Source organism: Staurois parvus, unplaced genomic scaffold (genome assembly GCF_062004578.1).
Source record: "Staurois parvus isolate SC_StPar_1 unplaced genomic scaffold, SC_StPar_1.0 ptg000708l, whole genome shotgun sequence".
NCBI classification, from domain to species: Eukaryota; Metazoa; Chordata; class Amphibia; order Anura; family Ranidae; genus Staurois; species Staurois parvus.
This window is the reverse complement of record NW_028318504.1, coordinates 193,802-212,822: the sequence shown is the minus strand read 5'-3', so window position 1 is coordinate 212,822 and position 19,021 is coordinate 193,802. Positions and strand designations below refer to the sequence as shown.

Sequence of the window (19,021 nt, the reverse complement as noted above, 5' to 3'; positions counted from 1 at the left end):
CATTCAGGAAATTAAGCGCAACTCACGCATGCGCAGTGGGCACCCGGCTGTGAAGCTGCAAGCTGTCACATCCAGGTGTCCACACTGAAGATGCTGGAGCCTGGAATACAGGATGGCCGATTAAACGGGCTGCGGCGGGGGCAACGCGGGATCATGGGATGGGAAGGCTGTGGCTGCTGAAGGGAAGAGGGGAGCCAACAGCCAGGCTAATGACAGTCTGTGCTCAGAAAGAAGAAATTGTAGATGAGGTGCAAGAAAAGCAGTCACTCCGGAAATTTCTTGCACCTCATCTACAATTTCTTCTTTCTGAGCACAGACTGTCATTAGCCTGGCTGTCGGCTCTCCTCTTCCCTTCAGCAGCCACAGCCTTCCACACACCGCTCCAGTCACCGCCACTCCGGCCAAGCGACCTGCACTCTTCACGAGTCACTCTGGAAATTACGTTTCTTGCAGTTTGCTTCGCTGGAGTATGATGGAGAGTATTACATGACTCCACGGGACTTTCTTTTTTCTGTCATGTTCAAGAGTGTTCAACATAACTTTCAGGACCCCATTTGGAGGACAACTGCAGGGCAGCCCCAGATCCAGAGAGGGGACCTCTGGCAGATCATACCACCTATACATATTGTGCATTTATTATGTGCATCTGGTGAGTGCGCATTTTTATCATATCCCCTGCACTTTGCTGAACGGATTAATATCACATGGAATTCATTTGAAATCACTTGAGCACGGGATTTTCACATAGCACCATTATCTGACTGATGTCAGATTTTCACCAACACATGAACTTTTATTTTGCGTGGATTGACTTTTATAGTTGCACTTAACCTACAGTGCCTAGTATCTTTACAAAGGACTTTACACAGTTATTATTGTTTTTGAATTTAATTTATGTTATATTTGGCACATCATTAACCTTATAGCACTGCACTTATTGATCGCATAGGTTATTGAAGGTGTTTTGGGTTCTTTTTTAGTGCATTTTCTGCTGACTCTTAATCTTAATCTTGAGCGCTCGCTAATTTCTTCATCGAATACCTTATAAACATTGGCTGTGTTTATGGGGGAATCAAGTGATTTTCTTTTCTGCAACTCGTGGTTGCAGGAAAAAAAATTGCATCATCTCTGGCTTGCCTTACAGAGAGAGGTAACAATATCTTACTTTTCGATTCATAGGAGTGTGCGGTAGATCATTGACGGCATTTACCACGGAGGTATACTGCTCCACAGAATGAACCACCTAGAACGAAATGACAGCATATAACTTCTATTCAGAAAAATGATAGTGGGTGAACAGTTTAGCACAGCCAAGAATGTACGTATCATAGTTCTCATTATGTAACATGGGCAAATTACCATTCGTAGCTTTTTGCACCCCAGCAAAACAAACCTTCAGGAGTGCATGTGTGGCGCCAAGGGCGTAACTATGTGTGATGGACCCATATCAAAAGCATTCAGGCCTCTCCTCGTGTATTACCCTTCTCTATGGCAGTCTCTAGTGCAGGGATTTCCAACAGGCAGCCCACAGAACCTCCTCTTGTGGCCCTCAGAGTGGTTGCGGAGTGCCAAGTGCTGGAATGTTTCATGCTCCAGTGTCAGACACTCCAGATTATCACAGCACTGTAAGCCAGAGTGATCTCCTGCCCAACAGTGACAGCATAGTTCCACCTCCAACTACAGATCCTCAGGGGCATGTAATCAAGTAAGTAAATACTGAACACCTTGAAATCATAGGACCCACTGACACCAATATTAGGCTGATTTTACTCCCACTGACACCAACATTAGGCTTATTTTACTCCCATGAGGGTCTTATTTTTACTCCCCCTGACAATAAAGATGGGGCTTTACTTCCACTGGCAAAAAATAGGGCTTATATCTCTCTCACTGACACCAATGACAGAGCTTATTTTACTGCCACCAACAATAAGACTCAGTTTACTTCCACTGATACCAATAATATGGTGCTTATTCTACTTACATTGCCACCTATTATGGAACTTATTTTAATGCCACCAACAATGGGACTCATTTTACTTCCACTGATACCAATAATATGGTGCTTATTCTACTTACATTGCCACCTATGATGGAACTTATTTTAATGTCACCAACAAGGGGACTCATTTTCCACTGACACCAATAATACGGTGCTTATTCTACTTACACTGCCACCAATGATGGAACTTATTTTAATGCCACCAATGATGAGACATGTTAATGCCTACTGACACCAACAATGGGGCTTATTTTTGCTCACACAAACACTAATAGGGCTTTTTTTACTTGGACTGTCACCAAAGATGGGTGCTACAGCAACAGGATGCAGGTGAGCAGAGGGGCTCCTAGGGATGGAACTTCCTTATAGTGGTTTACCCCTTTTATATGTGTATCTTTTCCTGGTTTTAGTAAAAGGCCCTTAACCCTGACCTGCAGTGTTCTGCTTGTAGGCAGGTGCAGTCTGTACTCCCCAGTGCAGGTGGCGCTCAACCGAAGTGGCATTGCAGAAGGGGAAGGAGGTTGTGAGGAATGTGGTTCCTCTATGACTTCCTGCGGTTACAAAGAGACAGCTGTCAAATTAGACACTCGCATGCCACGTGACTGCAGTGGCCATCTTTGGTCAGGCATAGTCTATTTAAGACTCCAGCTTCCGGGTTTGGAGCACTTTATGTGAGTGGCTAGCATGGGAAAAGATTACCTGTCTGGCAGGAACAGTATTTAAAGATAGGGAAAGGATCTGGAGAAGTGGAGACAATGTAGGGACTTCCTTGCTTCAGGAAGCCTTCACATTTGGGTGTAGACCAGCCAGGCCGCATTCTGCTCCTCATTGCAGATGCTGTCAGCATCTAAGTCTACAGACCGCTGTTGAAGTTTGTAAGTGGCTTCAGATGGGTGTGCCTACAGGCCAGGCCTAGTTGAGTTGTGTTGGACCTTTCTATAATATATCATGAATAACTAACTGGACTCTGTGAGTTTACTGCCTGCTACACCACACTGCACCTTGCTTACATGCTAGCCCTGTTGTTCCATCAATGAAATGTTGACCCCAATGATGTACCACACTAATAATTACATCAAGAGTGCAGACTTATCATTGAAACATCAAGTCCTATGAGCTCTGCGAGTGATATAACTATGCTAAATGCATTCTGATTTTTAAATCATAAATACAGTTCATTCAGCTTTTCCAAATGTACTTGCCAAATTCCTTTGCTACCTACATAAACCTCTCTGTAGCAGGAAAGTACTGAGCCCCCAACGCTGCATAGCGCCATGGCAGTGGTATCCCAGATGCTGGTGTCTTCCTGGCAGTCCCCCTACATGGTGGTGGTTGCAGAGTTCAGCAGCAGACCCTAATGACAGGAACTTATGGCTACAAAGCCTCAACTGCAGCAGGCTTCCCCCCTCCTCCTTCTCTTACTCCTCTCGCAACCAAGACCCCTGTTCCTTTTTATAAGATCACAGGACCATGGGGGACGGACCCAAAAAGCCAGCCAACTTAGACTTGGAAACAGCGACAAAAACATGAACCTCATTCTCTGGGGCTACGGCAGCCGTAATAACTAACTTGCAGTAGGCAGCCTGCCTTAATGACCTATGGCACTGCTGTCTCTGACTGCTATTCCCAGGAGACTAGGATTGAGATTTGGTCACTACTGTACTGTTCACTGTTTTACTTGCTGGAGGCGCTGACATGAGAAAGTAGAGCCCTGCTTCTACCAAAATGGCCACACTCATTACACCCATTACACAGTCAGTAATGGTTAAAGATCAGCTTCAAGGAGACTGCAGGTAATACTTGTGACTATTCTGTATGTTTTTGAGCTCTGGAGTATACAGATTTAAGCACCTAAAGTGGAACTTCACTCTCTCAATCAATATCGACTAAATTTAATCCTTATGCTGCTAGCATTAGTAAATGGATAGTATATCATATTTACTTGTTTTAAACTTTTTTGTTACATTTCTTCAGTTACCTCCTGGTTTCCATGCCTAGGCAAATGATGTCATACATCCCTGGAGGGGAGGGAGGGTTCTCAGCTCAGCCAATGCCTGACATAAGGGCTGATGGATTCCAGGAAGTAAATGCTACATGAACCATCCGCCCTTAGTCAGGAGGATAGCCATGGCCAGAAATACCGGGGGGGGGGGGGGGGATGCAAAATGAATTGTCAGCAAAATAAAAATAAAATTTGTGGAGATCAGATGCGGTGCAGTTCCACTTTAAGCTAAGTTTCATGTGAAAATATATTTAATGGTTTTAGAATGTATAAATAACTGCATTAAAAATGTTTTTCTATCTGCCTAGGATTCAGCTTTGATATGTCCTGTTATCTTCTCTTACCTCTGGATTCTCTGCCTTTTCCTGGAGTGTCATTGCAATGTCCTCTCTTGCAGGGAAGGAGGATGCAACAGGTGGATACTGTTTTTGAGGATTAGTAGCCGAAATTAAAATATGAAAATGACTTAAAAAGAACACACATTCATTTAAAGTAAAACTTAAATAATTAAGAGCCCATTAAAAATTCTGTTCCCACAGTGCACCCGTTCAATGGGGTTGATTTACTAAAGGCAAGTAGACTGTGCACTCTGCAAGAGCAGTTGCCCCAGAGCTTAGTAAATGAGCAAAATTTCTGCTGACTTCTATCATCCAATCATGTGCAAGCAAAAATTGTGGTTATGTTTTTATTTTCCTTGCATTTAATTGGGTATTCTTTGCAAAGTGAAGCTTTACCTCATTTACTAAATTCTGGAGAAAGTGCACTTGCAGAGTGCACAGTCTATTTGCCTTTAGTAAATCATCCCTATGTGTGGTGTGGCAGTGCTATTCATTGTGATTTGCACCCCAATGCATTGTACTGAAGACACAACAAATGATGCACTACTAAGCACATACCATGTGCTGTGGTGCGCTGCATTGCTAAAAAAAAAAAAAAAAAAAAAAAAAAAAGAAAAAAAAAAGGGTCTTGTGCAATCCATAATGAACGGGCTTCCTGATTGCAATACACATTAACACACAAAGCACATTGACAAACCAATCGGCACTAAAAAACCCTTTGACTACCCCATTTACCCTATTGATGAAAACTGTATGTAGATAAGCAGACCTCCTATGCCAACAAGATCTATTTCCTACTTGATTATTCTCTATAACCAGAGTGCATGCATGATCTCAGCACAGACTACAAGGAGATAAGGGCAATGCATGAATCTATGAACCTTCACCTGAAATGCCATGGGCGTCATCAGCAATAAAAAGTAACGCTCCATCAACATCACAGTCCTTTCAAAAAACGTTTGAGTTCTTGCATGCTGCAAGCCAATACCTTGAGATTGCTCCCCTATCACGTTTTACCCTCCTTGAGGTTCAACAGTTAAGCCCAAAGATGGGTTAAATACATTAGAAGTGGGGATTTCAAGGCAGGGACATGGGGTTTTGCAAGAGCTGAAGTTTTTTTAAAAAAAAAGATGTTAATGGAGTCCAACTTTTCGCCACTTGTGTGGAGTTCAAAAGGCGCGGGGACAGGCTTCTGAGGTTGTTGGGCCCACAGTCAAGGGGAAGGACGAGAGTTTGGCGGAGCATGGATATTCTTTAATGGCATTGTATATAAAACCAAACATTTTAATTTAGTTTTGGAGTCAGGATGAGTTAGAACCTTGGTCAGGTTTATATTGATCTCCATGTCTCTGCTTGGTAGACTTGTGCTCTTTATTTGTCCTAAAAACCATGGTCACAGAACTAAAAGGGAAGGAAAAATCCAAGTCACTGGCTCAGTTGTAGGGAAATGTTTTAATGGGGACTCTTGTTAAGGTGACAACTGTTTAGGGGATTTCCATTACGCGGAATGACCTCCACTCAAACCCTGTTGTGTCTAGAGAGAAGTGAAGGAAAACCTCCCCAATCAGACACAGAGAAAAAAAATACAGGAACAAAAAATGCATTGGAGGTTTTAACTTAAACAGGCAAAAGGAGCTCAAAAAGCACTCACCTCACTTAAAACTCCATTGCTGTCCACAACTGATGGAAATGGTGAAGTTTCTGGTACCGGTGCCTTAGATATGCTATCTGCTGATGTCTTGGTGTCCACTTCATCAGGCAGTGCAACATCACGTGCTGCTGGAAGGCTTTGTGAAGTTGGAGCCCTAGGTTGGGTGGATGGATCACCACTTTCTTGGGGCTGATGACTCCTTCTTGACACTTGTTCAGGCTGGACCTGGCTGGGAGATGGAGCTACTGGAGGAACTGGCAGTGGTTCCGGGGAGCTGGGATTCAGCTGAATTGGAAGACTTATGCAACCTCGTAGACTGTCCAATTGAGAATTGTCACAAGGATTGGGTGGTAGAGAAGGAGGTGAGTAGGGAGGAGGATCAGGTTCCCAAACTACTGAAAGTATACAAATGTACAAACTTGGCTGGAGAAACTAAAAAAAATTCAATTGAGTTCAAACCTTTGCCAAAATACTAGCATTACATGAAAATCTTGGGTGAGCTAGAGCAAGGCAGAACCTTTAATAGACACGTTGCAGCACAACCTATAGAGTTTTCAATAAAAAGTAAAGCCAGCCACTCAGTAAACTATATGATCTAAATCTTTATTGGCTACATATCCAATAACACAGTGTACAGTTTACTAATGCGTTTCGGCTACTACAGCCTTCCTCATAGCACCTTGTAAGGTTTTCTATACACTTTTTAGGTATAGTTGATGCTTAAAGGGTTACTAAACCTGGAACCCTGCATTCACTATATCTGGTCTCCCCGGACCCTGCATTCACTATATCTGGTCTCCCCGGACCCCGCATTCACTATATCTGGTCTCCCCGGACCCCGCATTCACTATATCTGGTCTTCCCGGACCCTGCATTCACTATATCTGGTCTCCCCGGACCCCGCATTCACTATATCTGGTCTCCCCGGACCCCGCATTCACTATATCTGGTCTCCCCGGACCCTGCATTCACTATATCTGGGCTCCCCAGACCCCGCATTCACCATATCTGGTCTCCCCAGACCCCGCATTCACTATATCTGGTCTCCCCAGCCCCTGCATTCACTATATCTGGTCTGCCAGGACCCTGCATTCACTATATCTGGTCTCCCCGGACCCTGCATTCACTATTTCTGGTCTGCCAGGACCCCGCATTCACTATATCTGGTCTCCCCGGACCCAGTATTCACTATATCCGCTCTCCCCGGACCCTGCATTCACTATATCTGGTCTCCCTGGACCCTGCATTCACTATATCCAGTCTCCACAGACCCTGCATTCACTATATCTGGTCTCCCTGAACCCTGCATTCACTATGTTTAGTCTTCCACAGTTCACAGAACATGGAAATGCAATTATTTTTGTAAATATAAACTGCTAAATACCTTTTCTCATCAGCATTATATAGCAGTCTTATGCCTTCTATCAGTGTCACCTGAGCAATGGTTAATTTTGTAGGAGGAATTTTCATTCTCCTCCAACTGTCCTATGAGGCTGCATGGACCCTGAACTTCTGTCTGGACTGTGCTGATAGGCTCTCTGTCACATGCACTCTCCAAATAAAAACGAAAAAAAAAACTCTTTAGCAAAACACACCAAACACATACCTCTCAACTTTTTGAGATGGGAAAGAGGGACACCTATTAGCAAAAGTATGTAGGCAGAGGACACACCCTCTGCCACGCCCCCTTAAGGGAGCATTCTACAAAAAAAATATTAATTAAACCCACAAGTTCTTTTTTATCACTACTATTCATTATTATCTTTTGAAATTTACAGATGTAGCAATTTAGAATTTGAATGAAAGGTTTAGCACTGTGAAACATTGTTTGAAAGAAAAAAAGTAAATTTTGTTACAGATCAGACCAAAATGAGGGACAAATGAAGAGGAAAGGACAGAGGGACTTTGTTCCAAATCAAGGACAGTCCCTCGAAATCAAGGACAGTTGGGAGCTATGCACATAAAGCATGTGCGGATTGCCTTCTAGTATTTTGTATCTGTGTTCAAATAAACTAGCCTACCTCTGGCTTACTTCAAATCTGGTGTCGTCTGGATATTGGGGTAACAATAACGAGAGTCAGTGCTCTCGTGTTCCAGAGCCTTGACAGAGATACCCAGCCATAGGTGTCTGGGGTCCGTTACAATCATCAACAAAAAGTTGCCAGTTTTAACCACTTCCCGACCGGCCGTTCCCTTGGAGCGCGCAGCACCGCGATCCGGTGCCCGCTGTGTCCTCCGGACACAGTGAAACACCGATCGTCGGACGGGACCTCTGTACGAGGTCCCAATCATGTGATCACTGATTGGCCACTCAGTCATCACATGCAAAGTAGTAAGCAAGATGTCACTTGTGACATCATTGCTTACTACGTGTGAAATCTGTGAATGATCACAGAGGTCACATGGTACAAGGCTATTCACAACAGCCTTGTACCATGTGACAAGCTGTGACCAATCACAGCTCACTCAGTGCTTCTCAATGAGTGCAAGAATGCACACAGAGAGAAAGAGAAATGATTGCTTTTACATCCTATATGGGTGTAAAAGCAATCAGTGTAAAAAAAAAAAAATCTTCATCACCCCCCACTAGTAGTACAGTGTCACCATGGTGACACTGTACTGCTAAGGTGACAGTATGTAAAAAAAAAATGAAAATAAAAAAATAATATAAAAAAATAAAATAAAAATGTAAAAAAAAAATGTTTAAAAATTATAATTTTTGGTTATAAACTAATTTGGATTTTTTTTTTTACTAAAAAGATAACGGAATACATTTTGGCAAAGATTTATGATGAAATATTATTTATTTGCAAAATTTTATTTAAAAAAACACTTTTTTTTCAAAATTTTTGGACATTTTCATTTACATAGCAAAAAAAATAAAAATCCCAGTGGTGAATAAATACCACCAAAATCTTTATCTGTCTCAAAAAAAATGGTAAAAAATTCATTAGGGTACAGTGTTGCATGACCGCGCAATTGTCATTCAAAGTGTGATAGCGCTGAAAGCTGAAAATTGCCCTGGTCAGGAAGGGGGTAAAAGTGTCCGGTCTGGAAGTGGTTAACTATTAGTCTCCGGTCACACTAATCCAATTCAAGTGAAGTCGCACGATTGCAAAGTCGGATGTCAATCCGACTTCAGGTGCGACTTGCAAGACATCTGCGACTTGCAGGACACAGATGTCTATGCAAGTTGTACCTGAACTTGCAAAAAGTAGGGCATGCACTACTTTCAAAACACTAAAACACTTTCTAGTTTTAGCAAATCAACCCCGTAGTATTTTCAAATGGAGGTTAGCAGTAGTAGTAAGGGCTGTATTTATTATAATGGCACTTGTGGGCCAGTGCTTAGAAAGGAAGATTTAGAGGGGGCAGCACATACTTTCAGACAGAGGGGTTGATTTACTAAAGGCAAATAGACTGTGCACTTTGCAAAGTTGCTCCAGAGCTTAGTAAATGAGGTCCACTTTGCAAAGAATACCCAGTGACGTAAAAGGAAAAAAAAAAACATTTTTGCTTGCACATGATTGGATGATGGAAGTTAGCAGAACTTCTGCTCATTTACTAAGCTCTGGAGCAACTGCACTTTGCAAAGTGCGCAGTCTATTTTCCTTTAGCAAATCATCCCCAGAAGATGGCGTTTTTCTTAACTTTGCTTCCCTCTCTTACCTGTTCTGGACATTTGGTCCACCCACCTAGCAGAATGCAGTGTGAATGGACAGTAAACAAGCGAAGGAACAGTGATGGTGGGCCCCATATCCTCATGGGCCCAGAAGTAGCTGCACTCTGAACACCCCCTATAGTTATATTTTAGCATCATATCCAGTATACCTCATAGGATGATGTTATTTGAATAGGTTTTACTCACCTCCTTTAGGTCTGTGCAATCTGTACTCATCCCGAAGCGTACCATACAGTTCAAAATGCTCACACTTCCACAGTGCTTGTAATAAATGGTTCACCCAATTATCTCTCTTCCTCAGGTTATTCAGAAAATGAAACACCGCGTTTGTATTGCCTTCTCTATCCAAATTTCTCTCTAGTTGCTCCTTGAAGAGAAAGTATAATCAGACAGGTTTTATTCCAAATTGCATTTGCTCTCCCACCTCTCTAATTGGCTACTAGGGGCAATCATGTGACTGTCTCACCGATGCAGTGCAACACACTAAGGGGTCGATGTACAAAAGGCAAATAGACTGTGTACTTTGCAAAGTATAGTTGCACTATGCAATTACAGTTGCTCCAGAGCTTAGTAAATGAGGTGAAGCTTCACTTGGCAAAGAACACCCAATCACGTGCAAGGAAAGTAGAAAAAACAGCATTTTTGCACGCGATTGGATGATGGAGGTCAGCAGAGCTGCTGCTTATTTACAAAGCTCTGGAGCAACTGCAATTTGCAAAGTGCGCAGTCTGTTTTTAGTAAATCAATCCATAAGTGTGATCGCTGCCATGTAGGTCTTGGGCCCAGTGTTAGCTTCAGCCAACTTGACATGGAGCTTGCATAGGGTATTGCCTGTTTGCTCCGGCAGAAGTAAATCCGACCATACATGGGTTTGATCAATATATGGGCAGGCTGATTGTACCTAAATTGATCCATCATTTAACTTAGGTACAGCCAGCATGTTGGATTTTTTACATTCGACTAATTTCGGCGGCAATAGTTGCTAACAGTAGTCATTGTGTTCTGCCAGTTTGGAAGGCTCCACGCACCCCCCTGCCAGCAGAACACAAAAAGCACTGCGGGAGGCATACCCCCATCAAAACTGACCGTGTTGATGGGGGAATTGAGCTATTGTCTTTGCTCCTATCCTTGTGGAAAGGAAAGAAACTCAAGTCATCTATGGGCTGCTTTAGGTGAGTATAGACAGATAGTATAAAGACATAGCAGTTGGGACAGAATTTCAATGCACCTGCTGCTTTTCCCTGTATGCACCAAGTACAGATTCACTCTAAAGCCTCATTCACACTGGGCATACTAAAGTGTACACCTGCGGAGGGCCGTATTTACCCACACAGGGATACACAAGTGCATCCCCATGTAGGCAGTCCTCTTCATGTCAGTTGGGACTCACCATCTGTATGGCTGCACAGGCAGCGCTCTCAATGTGACACCCGTGTGGGGTGGGTGCGGTTGCATGGCCCTGAACGCACCCTGGGGATGAACACTCGTCCATCCCGCCCACACGGTACACAACGCCCTTTACAGATATACACTTTAGAACACCTTGTGTGAACGAGCCCTACCCCACCGGCCAGAGATTAATGTTCTTGGGTACAACCCCCCCATGCTAACAGAATGTTAATCTATGCAGCATGTGAGAACTATCAGCACTCGCTTGTGTGCGCTCCTAGTTTTGAGACCCCCGCAGTCACACCCCAACCAGCATGGCTCCTAATCATGTGATCACTATGACAGCCAATCATGGTGATTACATGAGGTTTGTTTACAAAAAAAAGAACCTTTATTTGATCTGTAAACTCAGTTGATACTTTCCATTTCTACATTAAGTGGGTAAAAAAAGCATAACAAATGTGATTAAAGTCCAACTCAAGCCAAACGTTTTTGGATAGAGAAGAGAAGGTTCAGTTTTTATTGTTATCTGTGGAACTATTGGGGGATTCCATTCACTTCCTGTCAGCTCTGAAAGTGAATGGAAATATCTCCAATGGAAGAAAAATATGTTGTCAGCCCACAAAGAGCTTCTCGAAATAATCCAACTAGAATTGCATGGCACCAAAAGAAGTGGAGATGCTTCGGAACCACAGAGGGTCTCTTTATCACATAGAGGGCTCCTTCATCCCACAAAGGGTCCCTTCATCCCACAGAGGGCCCCTCCATCCCACAGAGGGCCCCTCCATCCCACAGAGGGTCTCTCCCTCCCACAGAGGGTCCCTTCATCCCACAGAGGGTCCCTTCATCCCACAGAGGGTCTCTCCATCCCACAGAGGGTCCCTTCATCAGGCAAAGTGAAATGATGAAGGGACCCTGTATGGTTCCACTTCTGTTTGTGACATGCTGTTCTAATGCCAATAAAGGCAGTTTTACTTCAAGATATGGTATGCTGGTGACATTTTTTTCTTCTGTTCCTTTAGCTCCATCCACTCGTTGCTACTGGATTCTAGCAGAGGATATATTCAGGATCTCCTCAATGGAGACATAGACAGAAAGTAGAATAAGAAAGGGTTAGAAAGCTGGGAATACACTAAAAAAATTTCAAACAGAAATTTTAAAGAAATTTTGTAAGAAAAGTCTCAGTACATTTGAATGTCATTTGAAAGATTTTGTTTGCTTTTAACATTCCGTTTTGGAATGAATGGACTTTACTGAACGAAAACCACATTTAATGTAACAAATGTGTACGTTTGAGAAAAATTTTCCATTCTGCTTCAAATTTTTTTGTCACTGCAGTCGAAAATGAACGTTGAATTGACCCCACTAATAATTAGAACAAACCAAACAAACAAAGGTTCTTCCAGCGTTCTTGCAATGAAATACGTTGAATGTCTGTGCCTTCCTGTCCTGCCCAGTTTGCAAAGTGCGATAATGCTGAATGGTTTGTTTGTAAACAAATATCATTTGATAGCCATAATTGGCTGTCATGGTGATCACATGATGGGGAACCAAGCTTATTGGTTCCTGATCATTAGTTGATTTATCAATGATAGCTGCTTATTGCACATAGATCACTGTTCTCTCAGCATTCTTCCCATGTTTTCTGGGTGTAATTTTATCCACTGTTAAGATTTTTTTTTTTGCCATGATTAAAAAAAATGCTACACAAAGTAGCTCTTTCTGTATCTATCTTTCCTGCAACTAAGTTGTGAATACAGAGAGACTCCCTGTTTGCAACAGCTGTCAACTGTCTTGGAGGACATAGGTTTGGATGGTGCCACAAGTGTCGAAACACAGAGAGCATTGAGAGCTTGGAAGAGCATTATAACCTTCTGAAGTCCAGGTAAGTGAGCCACTGGAGGGGACACGGTGGAAGAGTATGGATTTTGATTAAGAGCAGTGCTGATTGTTTATAAGAAATTGTTCTCCTCATTGCAGTTCGAACAATCCAGCATGATATATAGCAATGGCATTGTAAGTAGAAATGGTTCTTACCCCAGTGGGGATGGTAAAGACTCCTCTTAGATGATTTAGCATCTCATTGACATTTATACACCCCAGCAAATCCATGTTTTTCCTCAAGAAATCGAAAAACTTATCCTCAGCAAACCCCATTCTTATCTAATAGGAAAGAGAAATATGTCATTAATATCCTCCCTGTATTTTGTTTGGCTGTCTATAATAGTGTTTTATTTACCATTTAGATTGTAAGCTCTCCTAAGCATGGCCCTCCTAACCCTCCTTTATTGAATTGTATGGTAACTGTACTGTCTCCCTCATTTTGTAAACTGTTGGAAATATATTACTCCTGTATAATAATAATAATATTAATAATAATAATCATCAAAATTTTTCATATTACTGCAAATGACTCATCTGCACTCTACACTAGGCGAAGGATCATAAACAATTGACTGGTTGTGTTGGATGCATATGATCCTGTTGTGCACTGTGATAAACTTCTCTTGTTTGGACACGTACTTCTGCTCAAGATCTGTTAGTGCCTCTACTGCTTTCTATTTATTTCATTATTACTTGGGCAGAAGTATGTGTCCAAACAAGAAAAGTTCATACCGTCCACAATTTTGATAGATTGCAATTTGCCGTAATGACCTTAATGAAGATGGACTGCGATCCATAAAAGCTTGGACCAAATAAACTTCTCTTCTTTGGACACATACTCCTTCTCAATACCAATGAGTGCCTCTACTACTTTCTATTTATCCACGGATGTTACTCCATTGCAATGCATCCAGATAGTTACTCCCTGGAGAGTGTGCAGTGACTTCCATATGTAGCACCCCCCTAATTAGGTGCTAGGATGTGTATAGTTTGGTTAAGCATAGCTGTGTTTCAGTGTGGTATTCTGCTTAACAGAGCGATGTGGTTGGTTAGTCAGGTCTGCTCATGCTGCTCTGGTGTGTTAGGGTTTGAGTTCTGCCCACCTTCAGGAAGCTATGAGAGCAATCCAGAACATGGGTAGGGGCTAGGCAAATGCACAGCATGAATATGGACACAGCCCTGGTCAATTGCAGGGGAGTGCAGTCCCATTGCATGCTGGGAGTGGTATTTATATTCTGAGAGCACATGGGTTTAGTGTCTTTCCTAGGAGTGGATTGCACCAACCAAGGTTGGAGGCAGGCTGCCTCGCCTGGCACTTGCTGCCATGCGGCCTCACGTGGGTCAACCTGATGGCCTGAAGTTAGAGAGGGTAACCCTGGTTCTTCAGTAAGCTGACTGAGGGGAGCTGTCTGCCATCACTGGAGAGAGTCGCTTGGAAGATTGGAAGGAGGCAACTATTCTGTCCTTGGATTTGTGAATACAGGCTGAGAGATCTTGGGAACTTGTGTGCTTTCCTACCCCTCTGGGGCTTAAAGTCAGCATGGGTCTAAAAAGGAAAGGGAGGAGCCTGTCCAATTAATGCTACTGCAAAGGACTTTGCTCAGTTGCTATTACTTCTAGACTGTTGCAGTCTGCTGTAACAGGCCTGTACCCGAGGAGCTCAACCCTGTTACTACTACTACAGCTAAAGGGATTTGGCTCACTCATAAAATTACTTGCTGCTATATGTTACAGAGAAGTCTGCTATCTATTCTTAGCCAGGACTCCTGCCTTGTTCAACAGAGAGATACGTTCAGATGTCCTCAGTGTGAATAGTTCTGATTTTGGAGTATCCTACTACAATTACCCTATCCCTATCCCCAGTTCTACAATAAAACTCCAAAAACATAACATCCTCTAGACTTGTCATTGAAGATAACTAGCCAAAAAGTGTGTGTGTGCCTGGCTGCGGGGTGAAGCAAGGGGAAGCCCATGGAGAACTACAGAAAATATAGAGACCTCCGTGTAAAATCCATTGACCCATTGCAGCAAAGTGACAGCAGTAGATAAATAGAAAGTAATAGAGGCACTCACAGGTCTTGGGCAGAAGTATGTTCTCAAACAAGAGAAGTTCATTCTGTCCAACATTTTGATGGATTGCAGTTTGCCCTAATGACCTTGACAAAGATGGACTGTGACAGGGGCGGACTGACCATTTGGAAACTTGGGCACTGCCTGAGGGCCTTGGGTCAGTAGGGGGCCCCATGAGATGCCCCTGGTACCTTTTTCATAGGCTTTTTTGAGTTTGGGCAAGGACACGGGCCCCAAGATCCCCTATTGCCCGGGGGCCCCATGAGTTGTCAGTCCGCCCCTGGACTGTGATCCATAGAAACTTGGACAGAATAAGCTCCTCTTCTTTGGACACACACTTCTGCTCAAGACCTGTGATTGCCTCTACTGCATTCATCGTGTGTCCAAACAAGAGAAGTTTATTTTGCCCAATGTTTTGCTAGATCGCGGTCCACCTTGATGACTTTGACGAAGATGGACTGTGATCCATACAAACTTGGACAGGATATACTTCTCCTGTTTGGACATGTATTCTTGCTCAAGACCCTTGAGTACCTCTACGACTTTCTATTTATCTACTGATGCTACTTTGCTGCTATGCACTGAAACAAGTACTCCCTGGACAATGTGCAGTGACCTCTATATAAAATCCACTGGTCCAGGTGCATTCCGGCAAATAACATCACTGGAAAAATAGAAAATAATAGAGGCACTCACAGGTCTTCAACAGGAGTAGGTGTCAAAACAAAAGAAGTACATTCTGTCTAAACATATGATGGATTGCAATTGGCCTTGATGACGACAAAGATGGACTGCGATCCATAGAAACTTGGACAGAATATACTCCTCTTCTTTAGACACATATTCCTGCTCAAGACCTGTATGTGCCTCTACTACTTCCTGTTATTTAACAAGAACATATAGATGTGATAAGATGTCCACATATCTTGTACATTCTTGTACTAATGTTACTTTGCTGTAATGTACCCAGTCCAATGGATTTTATATGAAGATTACTGCATATTTGTAAGCAGGTTGTAACACTGCTGTAGGTAGCTAGTGGCTGGCCCAGGTTGGAGAAGTAAAGGTTAAGCAACCTATTCTCAGTTTCCAGGCTTTTGGGTCTTAGCTGTCCCATCTGTGATACAAAAAAAGGGGAAGACTGAGGTCCGAGAGTTCCTTTTCCCACTCTTGATTCAACTTGGAGAAGGACTGCTGCGGCTTGTAGTCCGCTGAAGACACCAATGGTTCTGCAGCAATGTGCTTTACCTACATGGACTAGCACCTGAGGTATGCCTGGGCAGCCACACACATGTATAGGTAGCATTAGGGAAAACTGTTCATATTGGACTGTAATTCCATTAGCTGTTCTGAGCCAGGTCTTAAGTTATTAAAAGGGCTGCATGTTGGTTCTGGCATATCCAAAAGAACCAGGGTATGAAAAGCACATATGGGGTATGAAGTCGCACTATATGAAATTACACTACATCAGAGGTTTAACTCAGCAAGTCAAGTAAGAGTAATTCCACTGCTAAGAGTAACCAAGCACAGGTTCAAGGCATGAAGCAATTAGTTGTAGGTGTGGTAACTGGTAAGGTGGCAGTTTCTTCGGTAACGAGGGGGTTGCTATTTGTCTCCTTCCCGAGCGGTCTGTCTTCCTCCCACAGCAACTGTGAGCAGACCAGCGTTGAAGACATCCATGACCTGGCCACAAGGTATAGGAAGTGAGGAGTTAACAGTGAGTATGGATGAGGTCCACGCTATGGGCTTGTTGGGACTCCATTCTGTTACTAGGATCGAGGCAACAGAGGTTCGCTAGACAGGTGGAGCGGGTGCAGGCTCACTGTATCCCTCCTAATACAATTATGGAAGGAAAGTGTGTAGTGATATGGGACACCACATTTCAGAGGAACTCTATAATTCATTGCACACAATATAAGCTTGTCTCTAAGTTAGGCAATTGCCTTAATGTTAGACTTTCACATGACCACAGTCTCCACCTGTTACCGGGCATTGATGAATGTGCTAGGACATCAGTGCTACAACAACAGTGCTAACCACCGAGTTTCCATAATGGCTGGATTTCTAGATCTGCTTTACGTTTGATTCTTACCACACCCTCATTGTATAGTCAATCAATCCTTATCTTTATGACTCTCCACATACCTGCAAACACTTTTAGTATTTCCAGACTTTCATTTACAGGGCATGGGGCAGAGATCAGGAAATCAGGACATATTTGTACTGCTGAGATGAACAAAAAGGAAACGAAAAAGAAACAAGTTAGAAGCGGATTGGCTACCATGGATAGATGAACCAGATTCTGAGCGCACCAGTTTTAGTAAATGCACCCCATTGGGCCTGATTTACTACAGCCCCATTCAGCCGCAGCAGCTGTCAGCCACTCAATGACTTTTACTGGCTGCCGGCAGCAGAGCTGGGTGGTGCGCCTGTACCTTCCGCTTCGCAACCTAAACACCAGAGCTCCATGCACCAGGGCTAATTACTGTATTTTTCACTACATAAGACGCACCTGACCATAAGACACACCTAGATTTTATAGGAGGAAAACAAGAAAAAAAATTCTGAACCATTGGACTGCAGACACAGTACAGGAGATGACCAGAGACTGCGGACACAGTACAGGAGATGACCAGAGACTGCGGACACAGTACAGGAGATGACCAGAGACTGCGGACACAGTACAGGATATGACCAGACTGCAGACACAGTACAGGAGATGACCAGAGACTGCGGACACAGTACAGGAGATGACCAGAGACTGCAGACACAGTACAGGAGATGACCAGAGACTGCGGACACAGTACCGGATATGACCAGACTGCGGACACAGTACAGGAGATGACCAGAGATTGCAGACTCAGTACAGGAGATGACCGAAGACTGCGGACACAGTACAGGAGATGACCGGAGACTGCGGACACAGTACAGGAGATGACCGGAGACTGCGGACACAGTACAGGAGATGACCGGAGACTGCGGACACAGTAAAGGAGATGACCGGAGACTGCGGACACAGTAAAGGAGATGACCGGAGACTGCGGACACAGTACAGGAGATGACCGGAGACTGCAGACACAGTACAGGAGATGACCGGAGACTGCGGACACAGTACAGGAGATGACCAGAGACTACGGACACAGTACAGGAGATGACCAGAGACTGCAGACATAGTACAGGAGATGACCGAAGACTGCGGACACAGTACAGGAGATGACCGGAGAGTGCAGGCACAGTGTAGGAGATGACCGGAGACTGCGGACACAGTACAGGAGATGACCAGAGACTGCGGACAGACTACAGGAGATGACCAGAGACTGCAGACATAGGACAGGAGGTGACCAGAGACTGCAGACATAGTACAGGAGATGACCAGAGACTGCGGACACAGTACAGGAGATGACCAGAGACTGCGGACACAGTACAGGAGATGACCAGAGACTGCGGACACAGTACAGGAGATGACCAGAGACTGCGGACACAGTACAGGAGATGACCAGAGACTGCGGACACAGTACAGGAGATGACCAGAGACTGCAGACACAGTACAGGAGATGACCAGACTGCGGACAGACTACAGGAGATGACCAGAGACTGCAGACCTTTGGGGAGGGGGGCAGGTACCTGAATTTTATAGGTACCCTCTCCCACGTCCGGAGTTGTCCTCCCCCCTCCCTCCCCATAGTCTTCCGGGACACATGACAGGTCCCACAAGACTAAGGTGCTATTCACAAAGCACACCACTTCTCGCGCATGCTCAGTGGGCACCCGGCTGTGAAGCCGCAAGGAATTTGGGACTGATCCCACTGGCTCTCTGTCTCTGTTTTTACATCTGCTTGGTTTGTGAGTATGCACTTTTAGCATTTTAATAAACTCATGTTTCACCACGGTAATGCACAAAGAGTGCGCCCTGTTTTTGTTTTCTGTGACTTCAGCCTGGGTTCCCACAGGAGCAGAGAGGGAAATCACATGTGATTTGAGCAGGAATTGCACTGCATTCCTG

At 43.9% G+C, this 19,021-nt stretch overlaps 1 protein-coding gene across 5 annotated transcripts in view; it reads right to left on the bottom strand.

Moving 5' to 3' along the window:
* MAVS (mitochondrial antiviral signaling protein) overlaps positions 1-19,021 on the bottom strand; it is a 54,917-nt gene that overhangs the window by 11,357 nt on the left and 24,539 nt on the right. For 2 of the 5 annotated variants that reach the window (XM_089653345.1, XM_089653349.1), the window contains exons 2-6: positions 13,102-13,227; positions 9,862-10,042; positions 5,995-6,388; positions 4,349-4,448; positions 1,166-1,243 (exon numbers count right to left, since the gene is read on the bottom strand). In XM_089653345.1, coding sequence (XP_089509471.1) covers positions 1,166-1,243; positions 4,349-4,448; positions 5,995-6,388; positions 9,862-10,042; positions 13,102-13,221 — 873 coding nt within the window. In that variant the 5' untranslated portion in view covers positions 13,222-13,227. Of the gene's footprint in view, positions 1-1,165; positions 1,244-4,348; positions 4,449-5,993; positions 6,389-9,861; positions 10,043-13,101; positions 13,228-19,021 lie in introns of all 5 variants that reach the window. The other 3 variants (XM_089653347.1, XM_089653346.1, XM_089653348.1) reach the window with 3 other exon arrangements.